Genomic DNA, 21,940 nt, shown 5'->3' with positions numbered 1-21,940 from the left:
ACATGTCTGGATGCATAAATTAAAAAAAAAAAAAAAAAAAGCCCTACCCACCTGGAACATCTGGATTCCTTGGGGTGTTTCTATGGGGAAGTCATCTAGAGCACTCACAAACTTTTCTGGGATGTCAGGAAACTTCTGGGGATCCTGAAAAAAAAATTACTTTGCATTATAAAATTATATAAGATGAGCTACTGACTTGAGAAACAAGTTTAGAGACAGAACGATCCAGGCTCATGAGATGGTTTTCAGCAGGTAAAAATGTCTGCCATTAAACCTGATCATCTGAGTTCAGTCCCCAGAACCTGCACAGCGAATGGAGAGAACTGACTGCCCTCCCCCAAACACACACACACACACACACACAAGCGGGGGGGGGGGGTGAGGAGGGAGAGGGAGAAAGGGAGAGACGGAGAGACAGAGAGAGGGAGAGGAGGGGGGGAGAGAGGGAGGGAGGGGAGGAGAGAGGAGGAGGAGGGGCAAGGAGGGGGGGGGGGGGGGAGAGAGAGAGAGAGAGAGAGAGAGAGAGAGAGAGAGAGAGAGAGAGAGAGAGAGAGAACAGAAAGAAATAGAATTATCCAATCCAGTGTTTAAGATATTCGCCTTCAGCACCAGCCAAGGACAATACAGGAGGTAAACTTTAAACCCCTTCCCAGATCTAGCCAATGGTCAGAATATTCTCCACAGTTGAGTGGAGAGTGGGATATGACTTTCTCACGTACTCTGGTGCCTCACATTTGACCATGTCCCCTGGAGGGGGAGACCTGGTGGCACTCAGAGGAAGGACAGCAGGTAGCCAAGAAGAGACTTGATACCCTATGAGAATATATAGGGGGAGGTAATCCCCCCTCAGGAACAGTCATAGGGGAGGGGAATAATGGGAAAATGGGGCGGGGGGAGGAATGGGAGGATACAAGGGATGGGATAAACATTGAGATGTAACAAGAATAAATTAATAAAAAAAATACAATGGGATCATAGCTTACTGAAAAAAAAAAAAAAGATATTCGCCTTCAGTTTTGCTAAAAGGGCCTAGAACTTCACATTCCCTAAGCGAGCAGAGGAACCAGCACATCCACTCAGGCACTCAGAGAAGGATGGCTAGCTTCAGTCAGCATTACAAGGCCTCCTTTTGAATGACTGAAGGAAGTATGTCTTGATGACGGTGAAGAAAGCAGAATTAAATATAATATGTAACACTAGGGAAGTCATGGTAACTTTTAGTAGAAGAAAAAAGATACCTTTCTCTTAACTGACAAGTTTCACACCTGCCAAAACACTGTGATAAATAAGGATATTTTAAAACATGACTTAAAAAAAAAAAACAGTTTAGGGAATATAAGTGAAAAAGATGGGTTACAAAATTTATGCACAGTATATTTTCAACTTGGCAAAAATTATAAAATATGTAAAATATACTTATATAACTGAATAATTGTATATATTATAAAATGTTAACAGTGGTTAGAGTAGGCCTATTACATTATGGTTGATTTTTGGAACTTTGTTTCTATAATGATAGCATTCATGCAATATGCAGGAGAAAATGATGGTTGAAGCTGTAGCTTAGTGACAGTGTACTTGACCAATATGTGAGGCCCTAGGTTATGTAACATGTGAAATAAAAATATTGAGCAGATTATATATTATGTATCTGATTATATATGTATACTGAATGTGTTAAACAATACACAATAACAAGGATATATACGAAACGTTAATGGAAAAGATGAACCAAGAGAGCAAAGCTTCTGGCCATTAAAGAAATATGGAGGAGGTAATTTTTCTGCTATATTTGTGTCAGTTTGTGGCTTAGACTCATCAAAGGGACACCCCACATACACGAGGTAAATTCTAAGCCACTACTGTGGACACAGTTTTAAAGTAAGCTGGGTGATAAGGAGTAACTGACAGATGTACAAAAATGATTTGTATGCCTACAAATAAGGCAGTTGAAAAAATTTCACCACTGAACCACCAGTGCAGATATGTCTAAAAATAAAGAACAGATTCGATAATTGTACATCTATCTACTCATGGTCACTGTTAAAAAATACTTAACAACATTGAAAAGAGTGACATAACCAAGCTATACGAAGCAGTTTCATGCACATGCGCACGCATGCACACACACACACACACAAACACACACACACTTATTCGGAAGGGTTTAGAAGGACACACACTAAAATATTGGTAATGGTTGAATACGGGTGATAGTATTGCGTGTGATTTCCCCACTCTTTTGGATCTATTTCTAAGTATTAAAATCTGATTTCTTTATTATTTCAATAACAAAATCTTTTTTAAAGAGGAAAAAAATGCAGTTTGCTTACTAATGACCTTTTATTATTGCTGGTCAACCTCGTGTGGCACTTTAGCATTTATCCCACCCACGGAATAGTTTGGCCGCTCCCTTCTGAGATGCCGCAGGGCCCCACCCTGGGCCCACTAATGCTAATCTCAGTAGCAGGGGACGGGTCCTCGTGCACAGACCTAGGCACCCAGGGGCCCAGAGAAACCGTTACCATTCTATTCAGCCACCTCCGCACTTTGAGGTAGAATTTGAAGAGCAGGCTGATGATGAGGGTGCGTCGGTACTCCACCATGCCGCCCTCAGCCGCCGGTGGGATGCGGATCTCCTCCAGGACCCACTGGCACGCATCGCTCAGCATCTGGTCGTCCCATTGCCTGGCAGAACAGAAGATGGATATTTCCCAGGTCAGGCAAAGACGATTTGGAGGTTTGTTCTCTGGCAAACTCAGGCTGAAATTTGATCACTGTTGTGGTGCAGTTGAGAGGTGGTGCAGATGGGGGACCCGGCCCTGTAGTCTTTAAAAGGGATGTATGACCTCACCAGGGCACAGGTCATTACACAGCAAAGTTGTCTATTTGTCTTCTGTCTTCTGCAAATGCCCTTCCACTTTCTACCCAGAACTAAAGCAGCAAGAGAGCCTTGCTCTTGGACTTCAGCCTCTCCACCCACAGACCCAAATAAACCTTTTCCCTTTGTAAATTACACAGTCTCTAGTATTTTGTTACAGTAACAGACAGCGTGTTACAACAAGCAGGCACCTAACTACTGGGGCTAAGAAAAATGGCGTGAACCTGTAGTTGTCTTATCCTTAAGATATGTCATTAGCCTTCTTTTTTGTGTTAGTATTTTGAAGTAGGATCTTACATAGCTAAGAGTGACTTCTAGCATGCGACCCCTCTGCCCTCACTCCCTGAATGGCCACACCAGGTCCCTTAGCTTTCCTCAGCATCTGACTTAACAGTTGCCACGTGTCCCTTGCCAAGTCTTTCTTCTTCTTCTTCTTCTTCTTCTTCTTCTTCTTCTTCTTCTTCTTCTTCTTCTTCTTCTTCTTCTTCATCTTCATCTTCTTCTTATTCTTCTTCCAACTTCATAAACTGATAGTATGGATTTACTTAAATTAAAAAGAAACCAACCCTGCTAAAAATCAAAGGATTCTGGAATCTGAGGTTCTGCTGTGTGTCCCTGGACAGCAGCCTGGCACACATACACAGTGAACAACAGATAAGGACTGAGCTATTTCACAAGTGGAAAGCTTACATGGTTGTCTTAGAAGTGAGAGTTTAATTCAGTATCTGAGGAAAACCACATTTGGATTTTTTTTTTAATTTTAATTTTTTGCTTTTAGACACAGGGTTTCTCTGTGTAGCCTTGGCTGTTCTGGACTCACTTTGTAGACCAGGCTGGCCTCGAACTCACAGTGACCCATCTGCCTCTGCCTCCCCAGTACTGGTATAACAGGCGTGTGCCACTGCACCCCGCTTAGAAAATTTTTTTAAGAACTTCCTAGAAGCTAGGCGTGGTGAGGATGCCTGGGGCAAAGTGCTCTGACATTCTGAAGAGCCCATCTTCTTGATGTAGTTTGGACACTTTTTCACTTCCAGGGTTCAGTGTTTACTTATTTTGCAGATCAATTACTTAAAAATAATATCTACTTAAACTATGTAATTTCTGTAATAATTGTACAGAAACCTGCAACAACAGAAGAATGTGTGCTTTGAAGGGATGGACTTTTGACTGGTTTTCTTAAAATTTCCATATATATATAATAAAATAAAAAAAAAAACATGTTGCCAGGTGGTGGCAGTGCATGCCTTTAATTCCAGCACTCAGGAGGCAGAGACAGGTGGATCTCTGAGTTTGAGACCAGCTCCAGTCTATGGAATGAGTTCCAGGATAGCCAAGGCTACATAGAGACACCTTGTCTCAAAAACCAAACACACACACACACACACACACACACACACACACACACACACAAAATCTCAGAAAAATTTCCCCAAGTACAGTTTTAATGAAAAAACAAAACAAAACAAAACAAAAACCTCAAGCAGAAAGGTCTGTCTGTACATGGTGTGCCAGCAGGCTGTGACCTACCGCCCAACAAGCTGCTTGCAGGTTCGGCTCGCAGAGACCACAGTGGGGGCAACACTGCCGAAGAACATCTGCAGATCCTTGATTGTGTCCGTACCTTCCTCAAACTTCACACTCATGCCGGCGTTGACAATGGCAAAGGCATTTTCCTGACGTTGGGCCAGCCGGAGTCCTGACACAAAGTGCCACTAGAGATGGAAGCACTCCAAATGGTTAGTGCATGCCACACAGCAACTCCTCCCATGGCGTGCGTGCGTGCGTGTAGGTGTTTGTGTGAATGGGCACATGTATGTTAAGGTGGAGTCAGAGGTTAATATCAAAATGCCTTCTTCAGCTGTTTTCCATCTTGCATTTTGGACACAGCATCTCTCACTGAACTTGGGGCTCACCAGTTGGTTAGGGTGGCCGCCCAGTGAGCTTCAAGGATCTGCCTGTCTCTGTGTGCCACTGCTCAACCCCCAGATCTAGGACCACAGACACAAGCATCACCATCACATCTGGTTCTTCCTTCCTTCCTTCCTTCCTTCCTTTCTTTCTTTCTTTCTTTCTTTCTATCATGGGGATGCTGGGGCTTGAACTTAGATTCTCATGCTTGCCATGGCAAGCACATTTACAATAAAGATTCTACAAATGGCTTATCACACAGACACTGTTGTGATGGTAATTCATGTGACTATTGTCCTAAGTGTTTCATGTGGGGCAGTGTTTAATCCTCAGTGGCTTTGCTCATTTCCAGTGAGGAGGATACAGGTAGTAACTTCTGCAAGGGGTCAGATTGTGCTTAAGCTCCAGGGCTCTCTGCTTTCCACAGCATCCCTGGAGACCATGAGGAAGTGACTCAAGAGTTTGGGTTTATTTGCTGCAAGAAGTCTTCCCACTATTGTTAAGGAGCTTGGAGGAAAGACAAGGAGACCTTTTAAATAAACTCTTGCGCCTTTGCGCCGTCTTCCAGGATAAGCACTGTGGTGGAGAGTGGGCTGGACTTAGTACCTAATGATTCCAAAACTACATAGTTCGTAACTATTGGCGATTGGCAAATAACTTCATAATAAATTTTCAGTTCATTAGAGACTTCTGAGGCTGATAGATCCTGACTATAATAAGTTTACATGCTCTGGGCGAAGACGCACATTCATCTGTAACCAGTTTCCACTCACTTGGAAGGTCCCACCGTCTGCAAGGCCAGCGTCCCTTTAGGCACGCAAGTTATAGCGTAGCCCTTCTGTGGAAGCAACTCCAGTGGTCAGCTAGAAAATCGACCCCTCACTGTGAGTGACTCCAGCTCTCTCAGAAGCAGTGGCCCGCAGGCAGGTGGACACCCATAGTGCTGGGTGGACACCCATAGTTCTGGGCTGCGGTATGGGAGCCTCCTCACCTTGGTACAGTAAGGAATGGAAACAGACACCACAACCTCTTCTGGTTTCAAGTCGGCCTCAGGCGCCCCCTCAAGGAAAGGGCCATTTAAAGGGATCTGCCGTTCTCCTTCTGATAGAGAAAAGGATTGGGGTTAAGACACGCCTACCAATGGGGGGGGGGGGGCGGGACTACACAACAAGCTCTTAGGGCATTGGCTGGATCGAACTGGTGTGGGCTGGGAGCGAGGCACTGAGTTCTAGCCTCGGACACCCCTGGGCTGCTTGAGGCAAGACATGAGAACACTGGGGTCCAGACTTCAGAATGCAGGCTTGAACCAGATGCGCGGAAAGTCTCCATCGCCCGTTTGCCTGCCACTCACAAACACTGGGATCACAGATCTTTAATGTAACTGGGAAACAACCTGCTACAATGGACATTTCACAAACGAGAAAAGAGAGATCCGGGGAAGTTAAGTTACTTTTCTGAGGCGGCACAGTGGAGTGAGTGAATGTGTGCGCGCGCGCGTGTGTGTGTGTGTGTGTGTGTATAGTTTCTTTTGGGGGCGTGTTTATGTGGGTGTGGGTGCACCCGTCTGTGTGAGCATGCGGTGTGACAGTCAGATATCAACCTCGGATGTTGTTCCCCCAGGTTCTGTCTTGGCTTTTTCTCAGACAGGGTCCCTCACTCAGCCTTGAACGTGGCAGTTAGGGAGACTGACTGGCTTGCTCTCCCTTGACAGCTTCTGGGATTACAAGAGAGCCACCATGCTTGGCTTTTTCCCGTAGGTTCTGGGGACTGAACTCGTGTGTTTTAGCACTGGGTGGCTGCTTTAGCCCTATCTTCTTTTCTTAAATTAAAATTATAAGCACGTGCACTTTTCCTTAGATAGTGAAGTCTAAGGTGAATCGTTTGAACCACAATTTTAAAAATACAATTTTAAATGAAAGGAAGAGGTTTTTTTCCATTAGTAGCACTATAACATCTATTTGCTTTTATTCCCCTAAGTTTAGATTGTTTTATTTCCACAAAGCTCATATTTGGATAAAAAAAGAGGAGTAATAAATAGTATATAAAAACTGCCTTCTTGTGTGAAGGTCAGAGGACAGCACGTATAGGACTCAGTTCTTTCATTCAACCCTCTGGGTCCCAGGTATCAAACTCAGGTTGCCAGGCTTGGCCCCAAGTGCTGGGGGTTGGGCTGGTTGCTATGTATTCTAATGCTAATTATTGGCCCCTAAGATCTGGTTGAGCGCATACTCTCACGCACTGGCCTCTGTTGTGTAAACCTTGCTCCCCAATTTAAACTCCATTGGTTGATAAAAGTAGCCAGAAGCCTGTAGCTGGGCAGAAGAGAAGAAGGTGGAGCTTTTAGGCTCTCAGGCTTGGGGGTCTCAGATGGGGACCATGACGGGGGAGAGAGAAGCAGGGAGTCGCCATGGGGCAGTAAGGACCATGAGCATGTGGCCACGAGCACGGGGCTGATGCAACGGAAACAGCCCAGGCAGGAGCAGTTGAGGCAAGTAACTTGGGCTGTGTAGCTGAGAAACAGCAAAACAGCTTAGAACATTGAAATCCGCCCAGTTATTGTGCTTTAAAGCTTATCATAAATCTAAAAGGTCTCCGCCTCAATTATTTGGGAACTAGCTAGGGGGCAGAGAAGCCCTGCAGGGTCTAATAAATATTCCACAACAAGCAAGTGCATAGCCCACTGAGTCATCACACCAGCCCCGGCCCCTTTGCTTGAATTTCTCTGACACTATAATTTGGACTGCATATGAATGGTTCAAATATTTAAGAAAAGCATCAGAGACATTAAGCCCCGTCTATAAGCACAGGCGAGCTGGAAGTCAGGGAGGCCGACACAGCTTCTGTTTCAGGTTTGAGGTGATGTTTGAGGCTCAGGGGCCCAAGCAAGACATTCTTGAGTCCCCAGTGTATAGCATACAGCAGGGCATATGTAATAGAGAGAGTGTAAAATCAAATGCCGAAAGCTTGGCTTCCTACCTTTAGATATGACATTGATGGTAGCGTCTCCAGCTGCTAAAATGGGGTTGAGGTCAGAAAAATTAGGCCGGCTCACCACATGCCCTCCTAAAGTCTAATAAAAAGATGACATAAAAAAAAAGTTTCACTCAGTTATCTGTCATGTACACAGAGATATTGTATAAGTTTTAAATTCTCCTCTTTGTGCCACAGTAAGCTCTGGGAGCCTTTGGAAGCAGCTAAGTAATCCAGGCACGATGCTGTGCTCAACCTTGTGTGCTCACCTTTGACCCTCCTAAATGGCGCAGGCTGAGAAGGCACCCATGCGCAGTGAGGAGAAACAGCGTCTTGGAGAAGGGGTCCTAAAATGCACTTCTGCTTGTTCAGAAGCATTCCTTGACATGCATGCTTGTGCAAGGAAGGGAAGTGCATGGGGGTGCGAGGAGTGATGCCAGCAGGTTAGGGGGGGAAGTAAGGGTATGACACAGGAAGAGGAAGAGTCGCCTACATGGGGATGGTGGAGCGCCTGAAGCTCAGGTTAGGAGACCTGTGGCGTATTGATGGGATGGCCGCCATGTGGTGGAGAAACCCAATGTGGCCTTAAACCATCTGTAAAGTCAGCTTAGGACAGGCTTGAGCAGGGATCTTTAGGGAACTTATGGGAGCAAGTTCACTGAGAGGAGCAATACCATTAAAAAAAAAAAAAAAAAAAAAGAAGAAGAAGATAAAATACAGAGGTAAGAACATGTGGCAGATCAGTAGACAACCACAGGAAAACTATTTCTGCCTGGTCCCCACTTCCTGACGGCTTGCCCATCATGCATGCAATGGGGAGTGGTTTCAGCCAATTACCCTAAAATCAAAAGTAACCCCAGGGAGCTATCTAGACAACCAGGGGCCCAAGGAGGTATGGGGGACATACATATCAGAAATGGGACACCAGAGTAAAGGCCTGAGGGCCAACCAGGAGAGCACCCTGGATGGTAGGAATCTTATTATCTATGTCCTACATAAGAAGTGCTCCATGGGTGGTCTAAGCTGGGTGGAACCCTACACACGGTCCTATTTAGTTTCCAAGCTCAAATGACAACAGTTTAAGGACTTCCAGCGGCTTCCTAGGGTCCTATAATACACAGGTGCCTGGGACAAGAATTCGTGCCTCTTCTGACTCTATATCGTAGTCTGTTACGTCATCTTACGCACGCATGCGCATCCCCTCCTCCCAGGCCCCCTCTCGCCCGCCCATACCACACTGTGGCTTATTTTATAGAACAATCGAGAACATACAGCCATATTCCTAATCTGGGGCCCTGCAAGTGTCCTCAGATGCTTCAAAAGGGCCCGGTAGGTCTTGGTCTTCTCCTCCGGTTGCTCCGAAACCAGAAAATCCAAGGCATCGCTCAGCTGTGCCAGGCTGTATCCTGCCCCTATGGTTGCCCCTGGGAACAGGAGAACAGAACACAAGTGCACAGTGAGCATCCACGCTGGGGGTGCATGGAAACAGGCTTGCTTCTAAGTAGGTCTGCTCTGCGTCTGTTTAGCTGGGAAGACAACAACCAGTGATAATTAAGGATACTTGTGACAGTTTGCATTAACATGATGTGATGGTCAACATTAACCAGCAGCCAGCTTGAGTGGACGGAGAAAAACCTGGGAGGTTAGTAAAGCGCACCTTTGGGTGCATCTGAGGGCGTGTCCAGAGAAGACCAGCTTATGGGGAGCCTCCCTCAGTATGGGCAGGTTTGTCTCGTAATATAAAAGAGCGTGGGGTTAACATTAAAGCATAAACAAGAGAGCGGAGCACGTGACACTCTCTGCTTCCTGCCTGGGGACACGAGGTGAGCAGCTGCCTCCAGCACCTGTTCCCATGGCTTCCCTGTCACATGACTGTGTCCTTGAATAGAGATCCCAAATTATCCTTCCTCCCTCACATTTGCTTCCTGTCGGGGAGTTTGCCACAGCAATGAGAGAAGTGACTAATACAGAAGGAGAGCCGCTGAGTGCGGGAATTCTTTCTCCATCTGCCCCTTAAATTCCATGATGTGGCTGCCTTGCTCAGCCGTGCCCGTCCTGCCGTGAGGAAATGAAATGTTTGAAACTATGATCTAACACAGATCTTTCCTCTTTTTAATTTACTTCCCTCAGGGATTTTGTCATAGTGGTGAAAAACTAATAGAGTTCTCAAATGCTAAGTACCGAATCTTTTTTCTTTTTTTTTTTTTTTGGTGATAGACAGTCACGTTTGCTTTGGACGTTAGTACATATGAACCACAGATAATCAAAATTCAAAACTTCATTTGCTTTCCTTGAGTAAATGATCAAACATGGAAATTCTAAACATCCCCTCCCCCCTCCCCAGGCTGGCTTTAAACCCATAGTCCTCAGTTTCAGCTTCGTGGATACCAGATCATAATGTAAGCATTAGGACTTCAAAACTCTTTTCAAAGATCATGAAACTAGAAAACTGAGTTGCAAACTTTCCACTGTCCATTTGCTCTTCCTCCACGGCCATGTCTTCCCATTGCCCCTCCTCCCTTCAAAAAGTGAACAGGAGGAGGCCAGCTGCTCGGAGGAGGTTGGTTTTCTTTGCAGGCATGCTAACAGGGCATGGCTTCAGTAGTGTTGTCGTACCAGGGCTCATAGAGTGACTAAAGACAGTCTCACTATACACCAAACACCAACTCACACACTGCACATAAAAAAATTGTGCCTTTAATCTACGGTGTTAAAGTTTCACAGAGGGATGACCAGGGAAACAGTGCCTATTGCTCCTAGGAAGGATGACAACGAAGAAAGGGTGGAGCAACAGATGTGGTTCTTATGGGCTCTGCTTCCTCATCTCTACATTGTCACCGCTCCTTATCCAGGGACCTCCCCGCACCCACATGCCTGGATAACCTTCCTTACACATGCCCTACATCTATAGCCGTTGATATAGACATACCAACAGTTAGAAAAAAACGAGTGGGACAGCTCACTTAAGACTGGAATGTTAAGGCTGGAGAGATGGCCCAGAGGATAAGAGCACTGATTGCTCTTCCAGAGGTCCTGAGTTCAATTCCCAGCAACCACATGGTGGCTCACAACCATCTACGATGAGATCTTTTGCCCTCTTCTGTGCAGACATACATGTGGGCAGAACTCTGTATACATAATAAAAAATTTAAATCTTTAAATAAAAGACTGGCATGTTAAAGGAACAGCAGGAAAGTACCTAGTAGTTTTAGCTCCTAGCACCTACTAATTATCTATTCAACTGTGTTGTTTGGGTATTGGTGGTGGGATGACTCAGACAGCTTTGTTTGTACATTAGAAGCAACAAAGAAACCCCTTGACTTGGGAGCTTTGAAAATTATTTAGGTCCTTTGATTCTGAATCTTCCATAGGATATTTGAAACTCCGAGTTATGACCTAGGTCTGTCCCCTTGGGTTGTCATAACGAGCAAAGAGACAGGATATGTGAACACGCTTGGCAGCTTGTGAAAAGAATGAAAGAAAAAAAAAATAAAGCTGCTCATAGTTGCATTTTAAATCTTGTGGCCAAGATATTGTGTATGTGTGTGTATGTGTTTGTGTGTGTGTGCATGCATGTACATTAGTGTGCACGTGTGTATGTGTGTGTGATGTGTCTCAAGGAAAAAAAATATCTTAAGGGTTTGTTTCAGAAATCTTTCTGAACTTAGCTGAGCTCTTTGACTCTGTCATCTTCTTGCTGTTATGGCTTTGATGGCAATGTGACACTCAGTGACATAGTTGAGTGAGACATCTTAACGACGCTTATAGAGAATACACAGTTAGTGCCCAGTAAGTTGCTTTGAATGAATACATGACATCAGGCATTCTATGAAGTGTCATTGATCACTATTAGCTCCCCTGGGCTGAGGTTGGTACCTTATTTGAAATAGAAGATGCTCACCGTTATCTGAGGTGCTCACAAAATGCAGTTCTGGAAGCCCAAGTGGGGATATAAAAACTGGGTAGAATTCATCATTAAATTTAATACGGAGTCCTGAAGGAGGAAACCAGGAAGCAGTTAGAAGGAGAGAACAGTGGGCCAGTGGTAAGACAGAGCAAAAATTATCATCTGTAGAACTTATTTGCAAAACAAAACAACAAAAAAATAATTCTAAAGGACCCTGAGTCCCCCGGGTAGAAGTGGACTGTGTCACCACGAGGTGGGAGGAGCATGGATGCTTAGTTTACGTGTTTAAGCTAAAACATATGAGGTAACACATACCTACTGCAGTGTACCCCATGACCAGTGGGGCTTTGGGGTAGCTGGCTTTCAGTTCCAGGAGGCCCTTCAAGGTCACGGGCATGATCCAGGTGGCCCTCGGCCCTCGGAACGTCAGCCTCCGCTTGTTTGGGTCCTCTGCCATTCTCTGCAGAGAAGCAAAGGCGCCGCATTTCCCATCATCCCTACGGACCACCTGGGCCACTTTAGCTTTCTCAGGAGACCTAACTTCTAGGGATCAGGAAGGGGTGGAGCGAAACTTCCAACTCCATGAGATCACATCCTGTTGGGCATCTGTAGGGACACTTGGGGTAGCGGAAGTGCCTTGGTCTGTTGCAGTTCTGCCCCACCATTGGAGAATTAGAATTTGCACAGGATCCAGCCTCTGAGGAAGAACTGCGCTCTCGGAAGACATACTGCACGGCCGACAACTTAGCTCACTGCTAATCTACATGTGCACATGCCCTGGCTTTTGTGTCATCCTTTGTATAAATGGCAACATTGCTACAGGTGAGTTGGAGAGAAGCTGAGAACTGAGTTCTCAGTTCTGGTGAAAACTTCAGGTAAATCTCTTTCTTTGTCCCCGCCTCTTGGCTCTTTGGTAAAGCACTGAGCAATGGAGACTGTCCGCTGCACCTTGGAGTGTAGTGGCTCTCCATCTTCCGGCTCAAACACTGACTACAGGAAAAATTGTTACTGAACGCTATTCCCTTAAACATTAAAAAAAAAAAAAAACCACCTATTATCTGTTTATTTGTGTGTGTTGTGTGTCTATGTGTGCATTTTGTGTCTCTCTGTGTGTGCTGTGTGTATATAAGGGAAACTGGTTTTTTTTCTACAACCCTGCCTATATCTATCTAATATATCGATATTTAGGTATACAACTTTAAAATATGGACTCATACCAAGGTGTCCAAGTTCTCACACTCTGAGGGACACGTGGCACTGGGTTCTGAGAAGCCAGGGGAATTTCCTCTCTCCTATCATGCTTTCTTCAGAGCGTAGTCTTGGAACAGGAGTACAGGCGAACCATAAGTTGACATTATTTTCCTTTCCCTTTTTTCTTTACTAGCTTGAGCTGGTTGTTAACGGTAAGAACAGTACTAGCCCACTGTCCGATGTATCATTTTATTGTCACTTTACTGTTTGTGTGACCTTCAGTGACTCATTTACACTCTGACCCAAGGATCTTGAGCAGTTGGGATTCAACCACTGGGATGCTGAGGTCCTGGCTGCACCACTCTTTCATGCTTTCTGATGGGATTATCTATTGGAAGAATCGAACAAGTCCCTGGAAATGATGTCGTCACGACTGACACACTCCCGCCTTTTAATAACCAGAGCTCAGTGGGTCTATGGCATTAAAAAAAAAAAAAAAAAAAAAAAAAAAAAAAGGCACGTGCCTCATCGTTATTAGGAAACAACAAAAGTAAAGCAACTTACGATCAGCTCAGGAGGAAATATAGGTTCCTGCGATGGGTCCAAGGGCTGGAACTCATCTTCATTGTACAGTTTGGTACACATCTCAACAAAACACAAACAACACTATGGAGCTTCGGTGTTACTGAGGGCCACATGGCAATCTTCACGTGTGGAATCCCGCCTGACACACTGACAGGAAGCAAGGTGCCAGAATCCCAGGGCACTTCTCCCCTCACTCCCAGGGGCAAGCATCAGACTTCTGCACTGGGTCTCCGGTATTATTATGGGCATTTTATGAGCACAGAGGTGCCAGAGGTGGTTAATATTGATTGCCAACTCTAGAATCCTCTAGGCATGCCGGCAAGGGAGAGTCTAAACTGGGTTAATTTGGATGGAAGGATCTGCCCTGAGTGTGAGTGACATCATCCAATGGCACCACCCCACAGCATCAGCCCACGCACGCACAACACTACCCCACGGCACCATTAGGAAAACCAGCTACTTACTTTTTCCTCTCTGCTCACTAAAGACCTGTCATCTGAATCCAAGCAGCACTTCCCAGACCCCTTCATTTGGCAAACAGTAGCCTCCTTGGGAAGGAATGCAGTTTAAGTCAACTTCATAGTCAGTTCTCTGAACACGCTGCCCAAAGTCTCCATATCTGTAACTGCCCTCCCCCGAAAGGGCTTGAGAAAGTGACCTGTGGATTCCCCACTTCTGCTTTTGGCTGAATGGAAGGAGGTCCCTGGAGTATCTGTGTCATCTTGCTACTGAGTCTCCAACTCCCAGTAAAACATAGGTAATGAGCCCTGGGAATGTCAGGTACATGCTTGTGGTCTTAGCACTTGGGAAGGAGGGGCAAGATAATAGGGAGTTCAAGGCCATCCTTAGATGTCCTTAGATACATAGTAAGTTTGATGCCAGCCTGGGCTGTAGAAAACCCTGGCTCAAAAAGAAAAAACAAACAAACAAACAAACAAATCAAAACAAATGAGCAAAAACAAAAAAAGGAGGGGCCAGGGATGTATGCAGCTCAACGGACTAGCTCACATGTATAAGACCCTTGTCTGCATCCTTAGTACCACAGATGACAATAAATATGCTTAAGCCTCTACTTGAGTATGGGAGGCCGGGTAACAAGCTATCCCACCATCCAACAATTAGAGAAAAATAAAGAAGGCATGCAACTTTGCTCAAGGTGGGGATTTGCATGCTGTCACTCTGGGCCCAGGAGAAGATAGAGGGGCTCAGAGTCCATGGCATCAGCCACTGGGGCTCCCATGGGAGGTGAGGAACATTGAGAAGAGTGCTGTGGTGGTCAACCCAAGCAGCTTGCTCTTATCTTCACAGTGACAGATCATGAACTGTTAGTGATGTCTTGGAAAGACAAAACGCCGTTAAAGTTTTCTATATTAAAATAAAAATGAAGTAAAGCTTTGAGTTTATTTGCATACTCTTGAAATCATTATGAATTATTTGGAGGAATCAAACTGTGAATCGTTTAATTATAATTCCAGGACATTTCCTATGGAACCAAAAGGTAACCTTCTGGGCCTGAATTCATCAGTTGTTGCAATTATCAATTCCTCTTTCTCCTCCCACTTTCTCTTCCTTTTCCCCCTATTCCTCTTCATCCTTTTCTATTTTTTCTAATGCTTTTAGTGAGAGAAGGTCTCACATGGTAGCTCAGGCTGGCCCGTAGTAACTCACTTTTCTTGGACTTTTGGCAAGCCTCATGTCTTAGCCTCCCAAGTGCTGGGATTGCAAATGGTACCACAATATCCACTTTCATTTATTATTCCCATCTTTTCTTGTCAAGGTATAGGCAAGGTCAAAGGGCATGTGGTAATTTGGAGACAATGAATGCCATATTTAAAATCAAGAGTCTAGTTCCTGGCTTCTCACGTACTAGCTAGGCTGGCTTGTTAAGCTGGGATAATAAAGCCTGTCTCAAACAATCTTGTTAAAGTTGACGATGAGAAAATTCCACATAGTGTCTGGCACACAGACCCACTGTGAAGGTGAGAGCTGGTATTTTTAACTCCAAGACCAATTCTACTGAATTAACTAGGGGCTTGGATACTGTGAGCTGTGCACAGCGAAGGGACCGGTTCTTTGTATCTCTGTCTGCATCTTTATGTAGATTTTTTTTAATCTACAAAGAAGACCATATAGTTTTAGGCTGGATGATGTGAAGAAAGTGCTGTTTCTGTAGGTGAAAAAATGGCAAAACACTGGTCACTATTATGATTTACTATAAATAGTATCTTAGGAATTAAAATGAACTAGCCATAATTTGTAAGTCTTCCTGAAAATTTTTTTGTAATAGTGTAAAAATATGTCTTTAATGTTGCTTTATTTTTTTTAAAATTTTTATATTTAGTTAAAGTCTCTCTTAAGTATCTCGGAATGACCTGGAACTGGCTGTGTAGCCAAGGATGACCTGAGACTTCTGATCCTCCTGAGTGCAGTACTTCAATGCTTGCATTACAAGCATGCACATTAGTGCATTACTTCAATGCTTGCATTGCAAGCATGCACGTTAGTGCAGTACTTCAATGCTTGCATTGCAAGCGTGCATGTTAGTGCAGTACTTCAATGCTTGCATTACAAGCGTGCATGTTAGTGCAGTACTTCAATGCTTGTATTGCAAGCGTGCATGTTAGTGCTGTACTTCAATGCTTGAATCGCAAGCGTGCACGTTAGTGCCTGGTTCATGTGCTGCTAAGGCTTCATGCACACTGCACAAGCACTCTATCAACTAAACTACAGACACCCTTGTTCCTCAAAAGAATGTATAATATTTGAAATGAACTGCTATACTTTGCATTATTTTTGTTCAACAAAAATGATATAAAAATAACTTTTATCATGAAAAGTGGGTCCTGAAAACCATGTGTTTCAAGACTGTCTGCATCTGTGCGTGCTAATCATATTTCCCAATGTTCTCTGGCTTCTGGGGTTCCTCTGGTCTTTCTTAGCTTTGAAAATGACTTGGGTTCTTGGCTTACTGCAGTCTTTGCTGCCTGGTGGTGAGATCTGGTAATGACTGGCAAGCTCTATCTTGGAAGCTGTCTTTCTGTCCCCACTATGCCACATCGGCCATTGCTAACATTTTCTTCTTCATGGGATACTGCGGAAATTCATGCTTTCACTACCCTCCCCCCCCCCCCCCCCCGCCCCAGGCAGGTGATGAGAAGTTCCCTGCTCCGGGTTACTCCTGGTTCAGGAACTGTGTCTCTATATTGGCCATCGGCTTTAAACCTAAACTTTTTAGCTCCAAACAGTATCCTTTTCTTTTGGTTTTAAAGCCCCAGTCACACCAACTTCTCTCTTTGTTCCTTTTCGCTTGTAATCAGAGCCTTGGACATTGGACATATCTTTCTTGGCAGCTTTTCTACTGATCTTTCTTCAGCAATCCATTTCTTTAATTCTGTATTTTGTAATACAGCTCAATGCCCCCTTTCTCTGATAGGTTCTCTGTTTTTCTCTTCCCTTTCCTCCATTCGCTTCAGTCTGCGTGCCTTCAATATGCATGCCTATTGGATATGTTAAGTGTTTAATACCTGGCTTTCTTCCCCCCCCCCCCCCCCCCCCCCCCGGCCCTTTCTTTCTTCTACTGGGGACTGAACCATGGGCCTCGTGTATGCTGGTTAAGCACTCTATCTCTATCTCTGGGTACATCCCAGTCTGCTTTTTGACTTGAGGTAGGGCCTCACAAAGTGCCCCAGGCTGCTCTTGGACTCCCTCTGTACCCCAGCAGCACATCCTGAGAGTCTCCAGTCTCAGGATTCAGCTCAGTTCCGGGCCACAAAGCTGGCTGCATCTGCTGTTTCTACACTTTATTTTTTTCAATAGATTATTCATGTATTGGAGCAGCCGAATACATTCTATAAACCTCAAGGAAGTATCAAACTTAAAGAAATAAGCAAGGTGTGCTAAGGGCTTACTTATAAAAAGGCAGCTGTGTGCTATTATACTCAAGAGCTCAGAGCGGCTGCAGCGCAAAACTGAGTCCATCGACACAGCACTGTGGGTGGGGCAGGGGCTCATGACACCCCAGCCTTCCCGAGGAGCCACAGGCCATTATGTTTGCTGGGAGGGGGGAGTCATATTCCTCAGTGGTGTAGCCACAGGCAAGCTCCCCTTACTGGAATAAATACCCCTCCTGCCCCCGCCCCAGGGTCATGTAAGCAACCCTAGTTAACAATGCAGGGTGGGGACAAAAAAGAGAGACTTGTTGGGAAGAAGAAGAAGAAGAAGAAGAAGAAGAAGAAGAAGAAGAAGAAGAAGAAGAAGAAGAAGAAGAAGAAGGGGTTTGGCAGAGTGGGGGGACAGAGAGGGTAATGGAGGAGACCACTCTCAGAGTACATTGCACACAGGCACAAAATTGTGGAAGAGTAAATGCGCACAGTAGGCATCTAGCAACCTCCAGGGGCCAGGGAGGGTGATAACAGAGTTGCTTTAGAGACAGTGAGTAAAACAGGTGATTTTATGTGAAAAGGTCACATCCACACATCAAGTCAACAGCAGCATATCAGCCCACCACATTTTAACTTACCGAAGAAAATGTCTTCCCGCTCTCTACAATCGGTCGGTAGCCGGTGCATCGGCACAAATTACCTGGTGAGTAAGGAATTGGGTCTTAAGATCTGATAAAAATAGACTGTACACCTATGCTTAGCGTTTTCAGCAAAATAGCTTTTTTCTCCCCTCTGAAACCTAGCAAGATTCTTTGAAAAAAAAAACAAAAAACAAAAAACAAAAAACAAAAAAAACCCACCAAAGCAAACCAACCAACCAAACAAAATGCTTCCCTTGGCAATGTTCTTCAAAACCAGGTCATGTGATCACAGTTTTTTTTTTTTCCCTTTTTCTGAAACACCAGAGAAGCCATCACATTCTCCAACCAATGCTTCCTGCCTCATCTCATGGCCACATCCTAAAAAGAATGCCCGTTATCTTATCACAACCATGGGATGAGCAGTTTTTCTTTTCCACCATGATGAGCAGCCTCACTACAGACCCAGAGCAATGGAGTCAGGAGATCATGAACTGGAACCTCCAAAACTGTGAGCCGAAACAAACCTTTCTTCTCCCCAAGTTAATTATCCCAGGTCTTTTTCATAGTAACGGAAAGCTGACCAACACAGGGACTGTTCGTCAAGGTCCCTGGCTCTGTTCTCCTGGGGAATACTTCAGGCAGATCTGTTCCACCAAATTGCCTGAATCCTGCAATAGGTGTATTGGGTCACTTACAAATTCACAGTAGTTTACTTGTTGGATTGTAAGTTCCAGGATGTTCTTGAACCTTTTATGAAAGCAGTGTCTGTATTCGATAAACAGCTGACCTTGTTCTGTCACTCAACACTTCCAACATATGGTTGGAAGTATGAGGGAAACAGCTATTTTTAAAGTACCATGTGCACGTGGGTGTGGTAGTGCATGCCTTTGATCGAAGCACTGAGGAGGCAGAGGCAGGCAGGTCTGTGCATTCTAGGCCAGCCTGCTCTACACGAGTTTCAGGCCCACCAGGGCCTATATAGTGACGTCCTGTCTCAAGATTTTGCAAATGTACTGTGCAAATTTTACAACCAGTTTGACTGATGACTATGAGGAGATCCTGATAATACAGGGAAATTCCCAGACTGTTGAAATTGTACATAGAAAGTCAAACATCAAACAGATGTTAAGTACTAAAATGAAAAAAACCATGTCTGTGCTTAAAAGATGGACAAAGCAGGGACGTCTTTGGCAGTAGTTGTCTGTTAGTGGGAGAATTATGCATGTGTTTTTCTTTGCCTTTTAATTTTTGGGGAGCATTTTCTTAACAGAACACTACTTTTTAATCTCAAAAATACACTTAAATTATTAATGCTCACTACAGTGTTTGGGGCAATGTGTGTGGAGACTGGGCAGGCTTAAATACCCAGCAGAAAAGTGTGCAGAGCAATGCTAGTGAGATACATGGAAGTGTGGGCTGTGGGTGAGTGCCTTCCTGCTTAGAGCACGGGGCTTGCTCAGGAAGACTCACGTCATATGCTAAGACCATCCTTTTTGGCTAGGATGTAAAGTTAGAATTTTTATTGTGGAACTGAGACAGATCCTAAGAACATAGTTAGGAGGCTTGAGTTAGAAAGTTTGGGGAGGCAATAAATATCTTCCTTCATGAAGAGACATAGAACAAATACTAAGATCTAGCATGAGGCCAGGCACGGTGGCGCACGCCTTTAATCCCAGCACTTGGGAGGCAGAGGCAGGTGGATCTCTGTGAGTTCGAGGCCAGCCTAGTCTACAAAGCGTGTCCAGGACAGCCAAGGCTACACACAGAGAAACCCTGTCCTGAACAAAACCACCACCACCACTACAACCACCACCACCACCAAAAGACCTAGCATGAGCCAGGATCAGGGCGTTTGTTTTGGGCGGCATACTCAGTCCTAAGCCTGCAATACCACAAGGAGCCCCCAAGGAGGACATAACTGCTGGTTGGCTGCTTATGCTTCAGCAGAGGGCCCCACACCTGTGCACATCTGGCACTAATTATATTGGGGGGTTATTCATAACAATAAAAAGAGGACATAAAGTTAGGAAAGAGAAGGGGCGAGGGCCCTAGGAGGGTTGAAAGGAGGCAGTGGTGGATGGATAGGCTCAATACACATTGTATAAACATGAAATTTTTACATAATAGAAAATATTTTAAAAACTGGCATGTCTATATTTTGTAATAATATACAGCCAACAGGTTGCATATGCATTTAAATAGGTAAAAAAAATTGCCCAGAATACTTGCAACAGATACACTCTTCAAGCTGTCTGTCCAGAGTAAGATTATGCACCTAAACACTTAGTGTCTGTTCTCTCTGGCCTCAGTGCTGAGGACAGCACGCAGGGGTAGGCAGGTGTACTCCAGACACCCTCAGCGCATATTTCCACCACTTTCATGTTGGCTGTCGTGTGAATCATAGGCACAGACTCTGGGAGGCAATAATTTATCTCTGGATGTGGCCAGACTTCCTGTACCCAGGTAAACAAGCCAACCCAAATGCCAGAGTGAAGACCTCTGATTCTCAAAGCTCTCAGTCCTTCCTTTAGACTGGTTAACAAACTTGTTGGCCCTCCCTACCCACATTTCTGTGTTTGGAAAAGGCCATGCTAGCATTAGTAGCAGGCATTGAAATACCTTTAAAACGTGAGTAAAGGAAAAACCATGAAGCTAGTATTGCTTCAACCACCAGCCTAGGGCCGAAGAAGGAGGATGGTGTCAGTGTGTTTCCGAGGAGTGGGGTCCTCCATCTTCAGTTCCCTAAGCATTGCCTCCCAGAACCTCACCTCCAAGAGCCTCTGTGATCTGATCAGGTGTCGGCTCCGGGTGGTTCCTGAGCAGCGTGTAGATGGACATCACCATCCCGGGGCTGCAGAATCCACACTGCGTGCCATGACACTTGGCAAGCCGTTCCTGAGAGACAGAGACACACCATCCACACATCAGACTGTTGGGCCTTCTTGCCTTACATGCTAGCCGGCAGCACCGAGTATAGACCAAGCTTTCTGAAAATAACTACAGGAGAATGCTTGCCCCTGAAAGAAGAGGATTAATCTCTTGGGGTCAGGTGCATGCTTTTTTTTTTTTTTGCTAAAGGCCTAGTAGCAGGTATTCCTAAGACCTTTTCTGTAGATCCAGGTTTTCTACCTGTGGAACAAGAAGGGTAATTTGAGAAATAAAATGAGCTAGATTTATTCTTGTGCTTGATTTCTTTGTTTCTTCCAGGTACTCTGTCATACCAGGAGATTTATTCAACTTTTCTTCATCTTTAAAATTAGGGCGATAATGTACTTTATGGCTGCCTGTCACTTCACACTCAGCTGGCTGGCTTGGGTATGATTCTAGTGTTCTCAGATAAACATTTCCTCCCAAACTTCATGCCTTCTGTAGTGCGAGCCGAATACTCCATCCGTGGTTCACGTGAAAGGACAATGAATTGTGTGACTCACTCAGAAGTCTGGGAGGGGGCACCTCCATGCTCTTTCCCTTTTAGACTAGAGAATTTTTGAGGCACCAAATGTTATAATCTCTGTTTTAGAAATGAATGCCTATAGCTAGGTGGGATGAGGTAGAGGCAGAGGCAGGCAGATCGCTATGAGTTCAAGGCCAACCTTGTCTACAACAAGAGTTCAGCACAGCCATGGCTACACACAGAAACTCTGTCTTGAAAAACAAACAAACAAACAAACAAACAAATAAAAAGCCAAAAAAGGAACAGCCATTTCATGTTATGGGGCTAGTCACACATCTAAATCACGCACATTCAATCTTACACAGTGAAAACAGTGAGGAAATGCTGATTTCTTTGCTCTGTGCAAAACCCTAAGCCACGAAGCTGCAAATGGGGTTGAGCTGCCTGTCACTTCACACTCAGCTGGCTGGCTTGGGTATGATTCTAGTGTTCTCAGATAAACATTTCCTCCCAAACTCCATGCCTTCTGTAGTGCGAGCCGAATACTCCATCCGTGGTTCACGTGAAAGGACAGACATGTTA

At 44.8% G+C, this 21,940-nt stretch overlaps 1 protein-coding gene across 1 annotated transcript in view; it reads right to left on the bottom strand.

Annotated features, from left to right (window-relative positions):
• The window catches only part of LOC127196296 (aldehyde oxidase 4), a 58,992-nt gene that overhangs the window by 25,518 nt on the left and 11,534 nt on the right, over nucleotides 1-21,940 (bottom strand). Inside the window, exons 5-16 of the mRNA XM_051153855.1 lie at nucleotides 20,733-20,859; nucleotides 17,962-18,023; nucleotides 13,907-13,990; nucleotides 13,422-13,502; nucleotides 11,982-12,126; nucleotides 11,661-11,753; nucleotides 9,032-9,183; nucleotides 7,766-7,859; nucleotides 5,781-5,890; nucleotides 4,409-4,593; nucleotides 2,526-2,688; nucleotides 52-144 (exon numbers count right to left, since the gene is read on the bottom strand). Coding sequence (XP_051009812.1) covers nucleotides 52-144; nucleotides 2,526-2,688; nucleotides 4,409-4,593; nucleotides 5,781-5,890; nucleotides 7,766-7,859; nucleotides 9,032-9,183; nucleotides 11,661-11,753; nucleotides 11,982-12,126; nucleotides 13,422-13,502; nucleotides 13,907-13,990; nucleotides 17,962-18,023; nucleotides 20,733-20,859 — 1,389 coding nt within the window. The remainder of the gene's footprint in view (nucleotides 1-51; nucleotides 145-2,525; nucleotides 2,689-4,408; nucleotides 4,594-5,780; nucleotides 5,891-7,765; nucleotides 7,860-9,031; nucleotides 9,184-11,660; nucleotides 11,754-11,981; nucleotides 12,127-13,421; nucleotides 13,503-13,906; nucleotides 13,991-17,961; nucleotides 18,024-20,732; nucleotides 20,860-21,940) is intronic.

Source organism: Acomys russatus, chromosome 12 (assembly GCF_903995435.1).
Source record: "Acomys russatus chromosome 12, mAcoRus1.1, whole genome shotgun sequence".
NCBI classification, from domain to species: domain Eukaryota; kingdom Metazoa; phylum Chordata; class Mammalia; order Rodentia; family Muridae; genus Acomys; species Acomys russatus.
The sequence above is the reverse complement of the archived record's forward strand: the minus strand, read 5'-3'. Positions and strand labels throughout refer to the sequence as shown.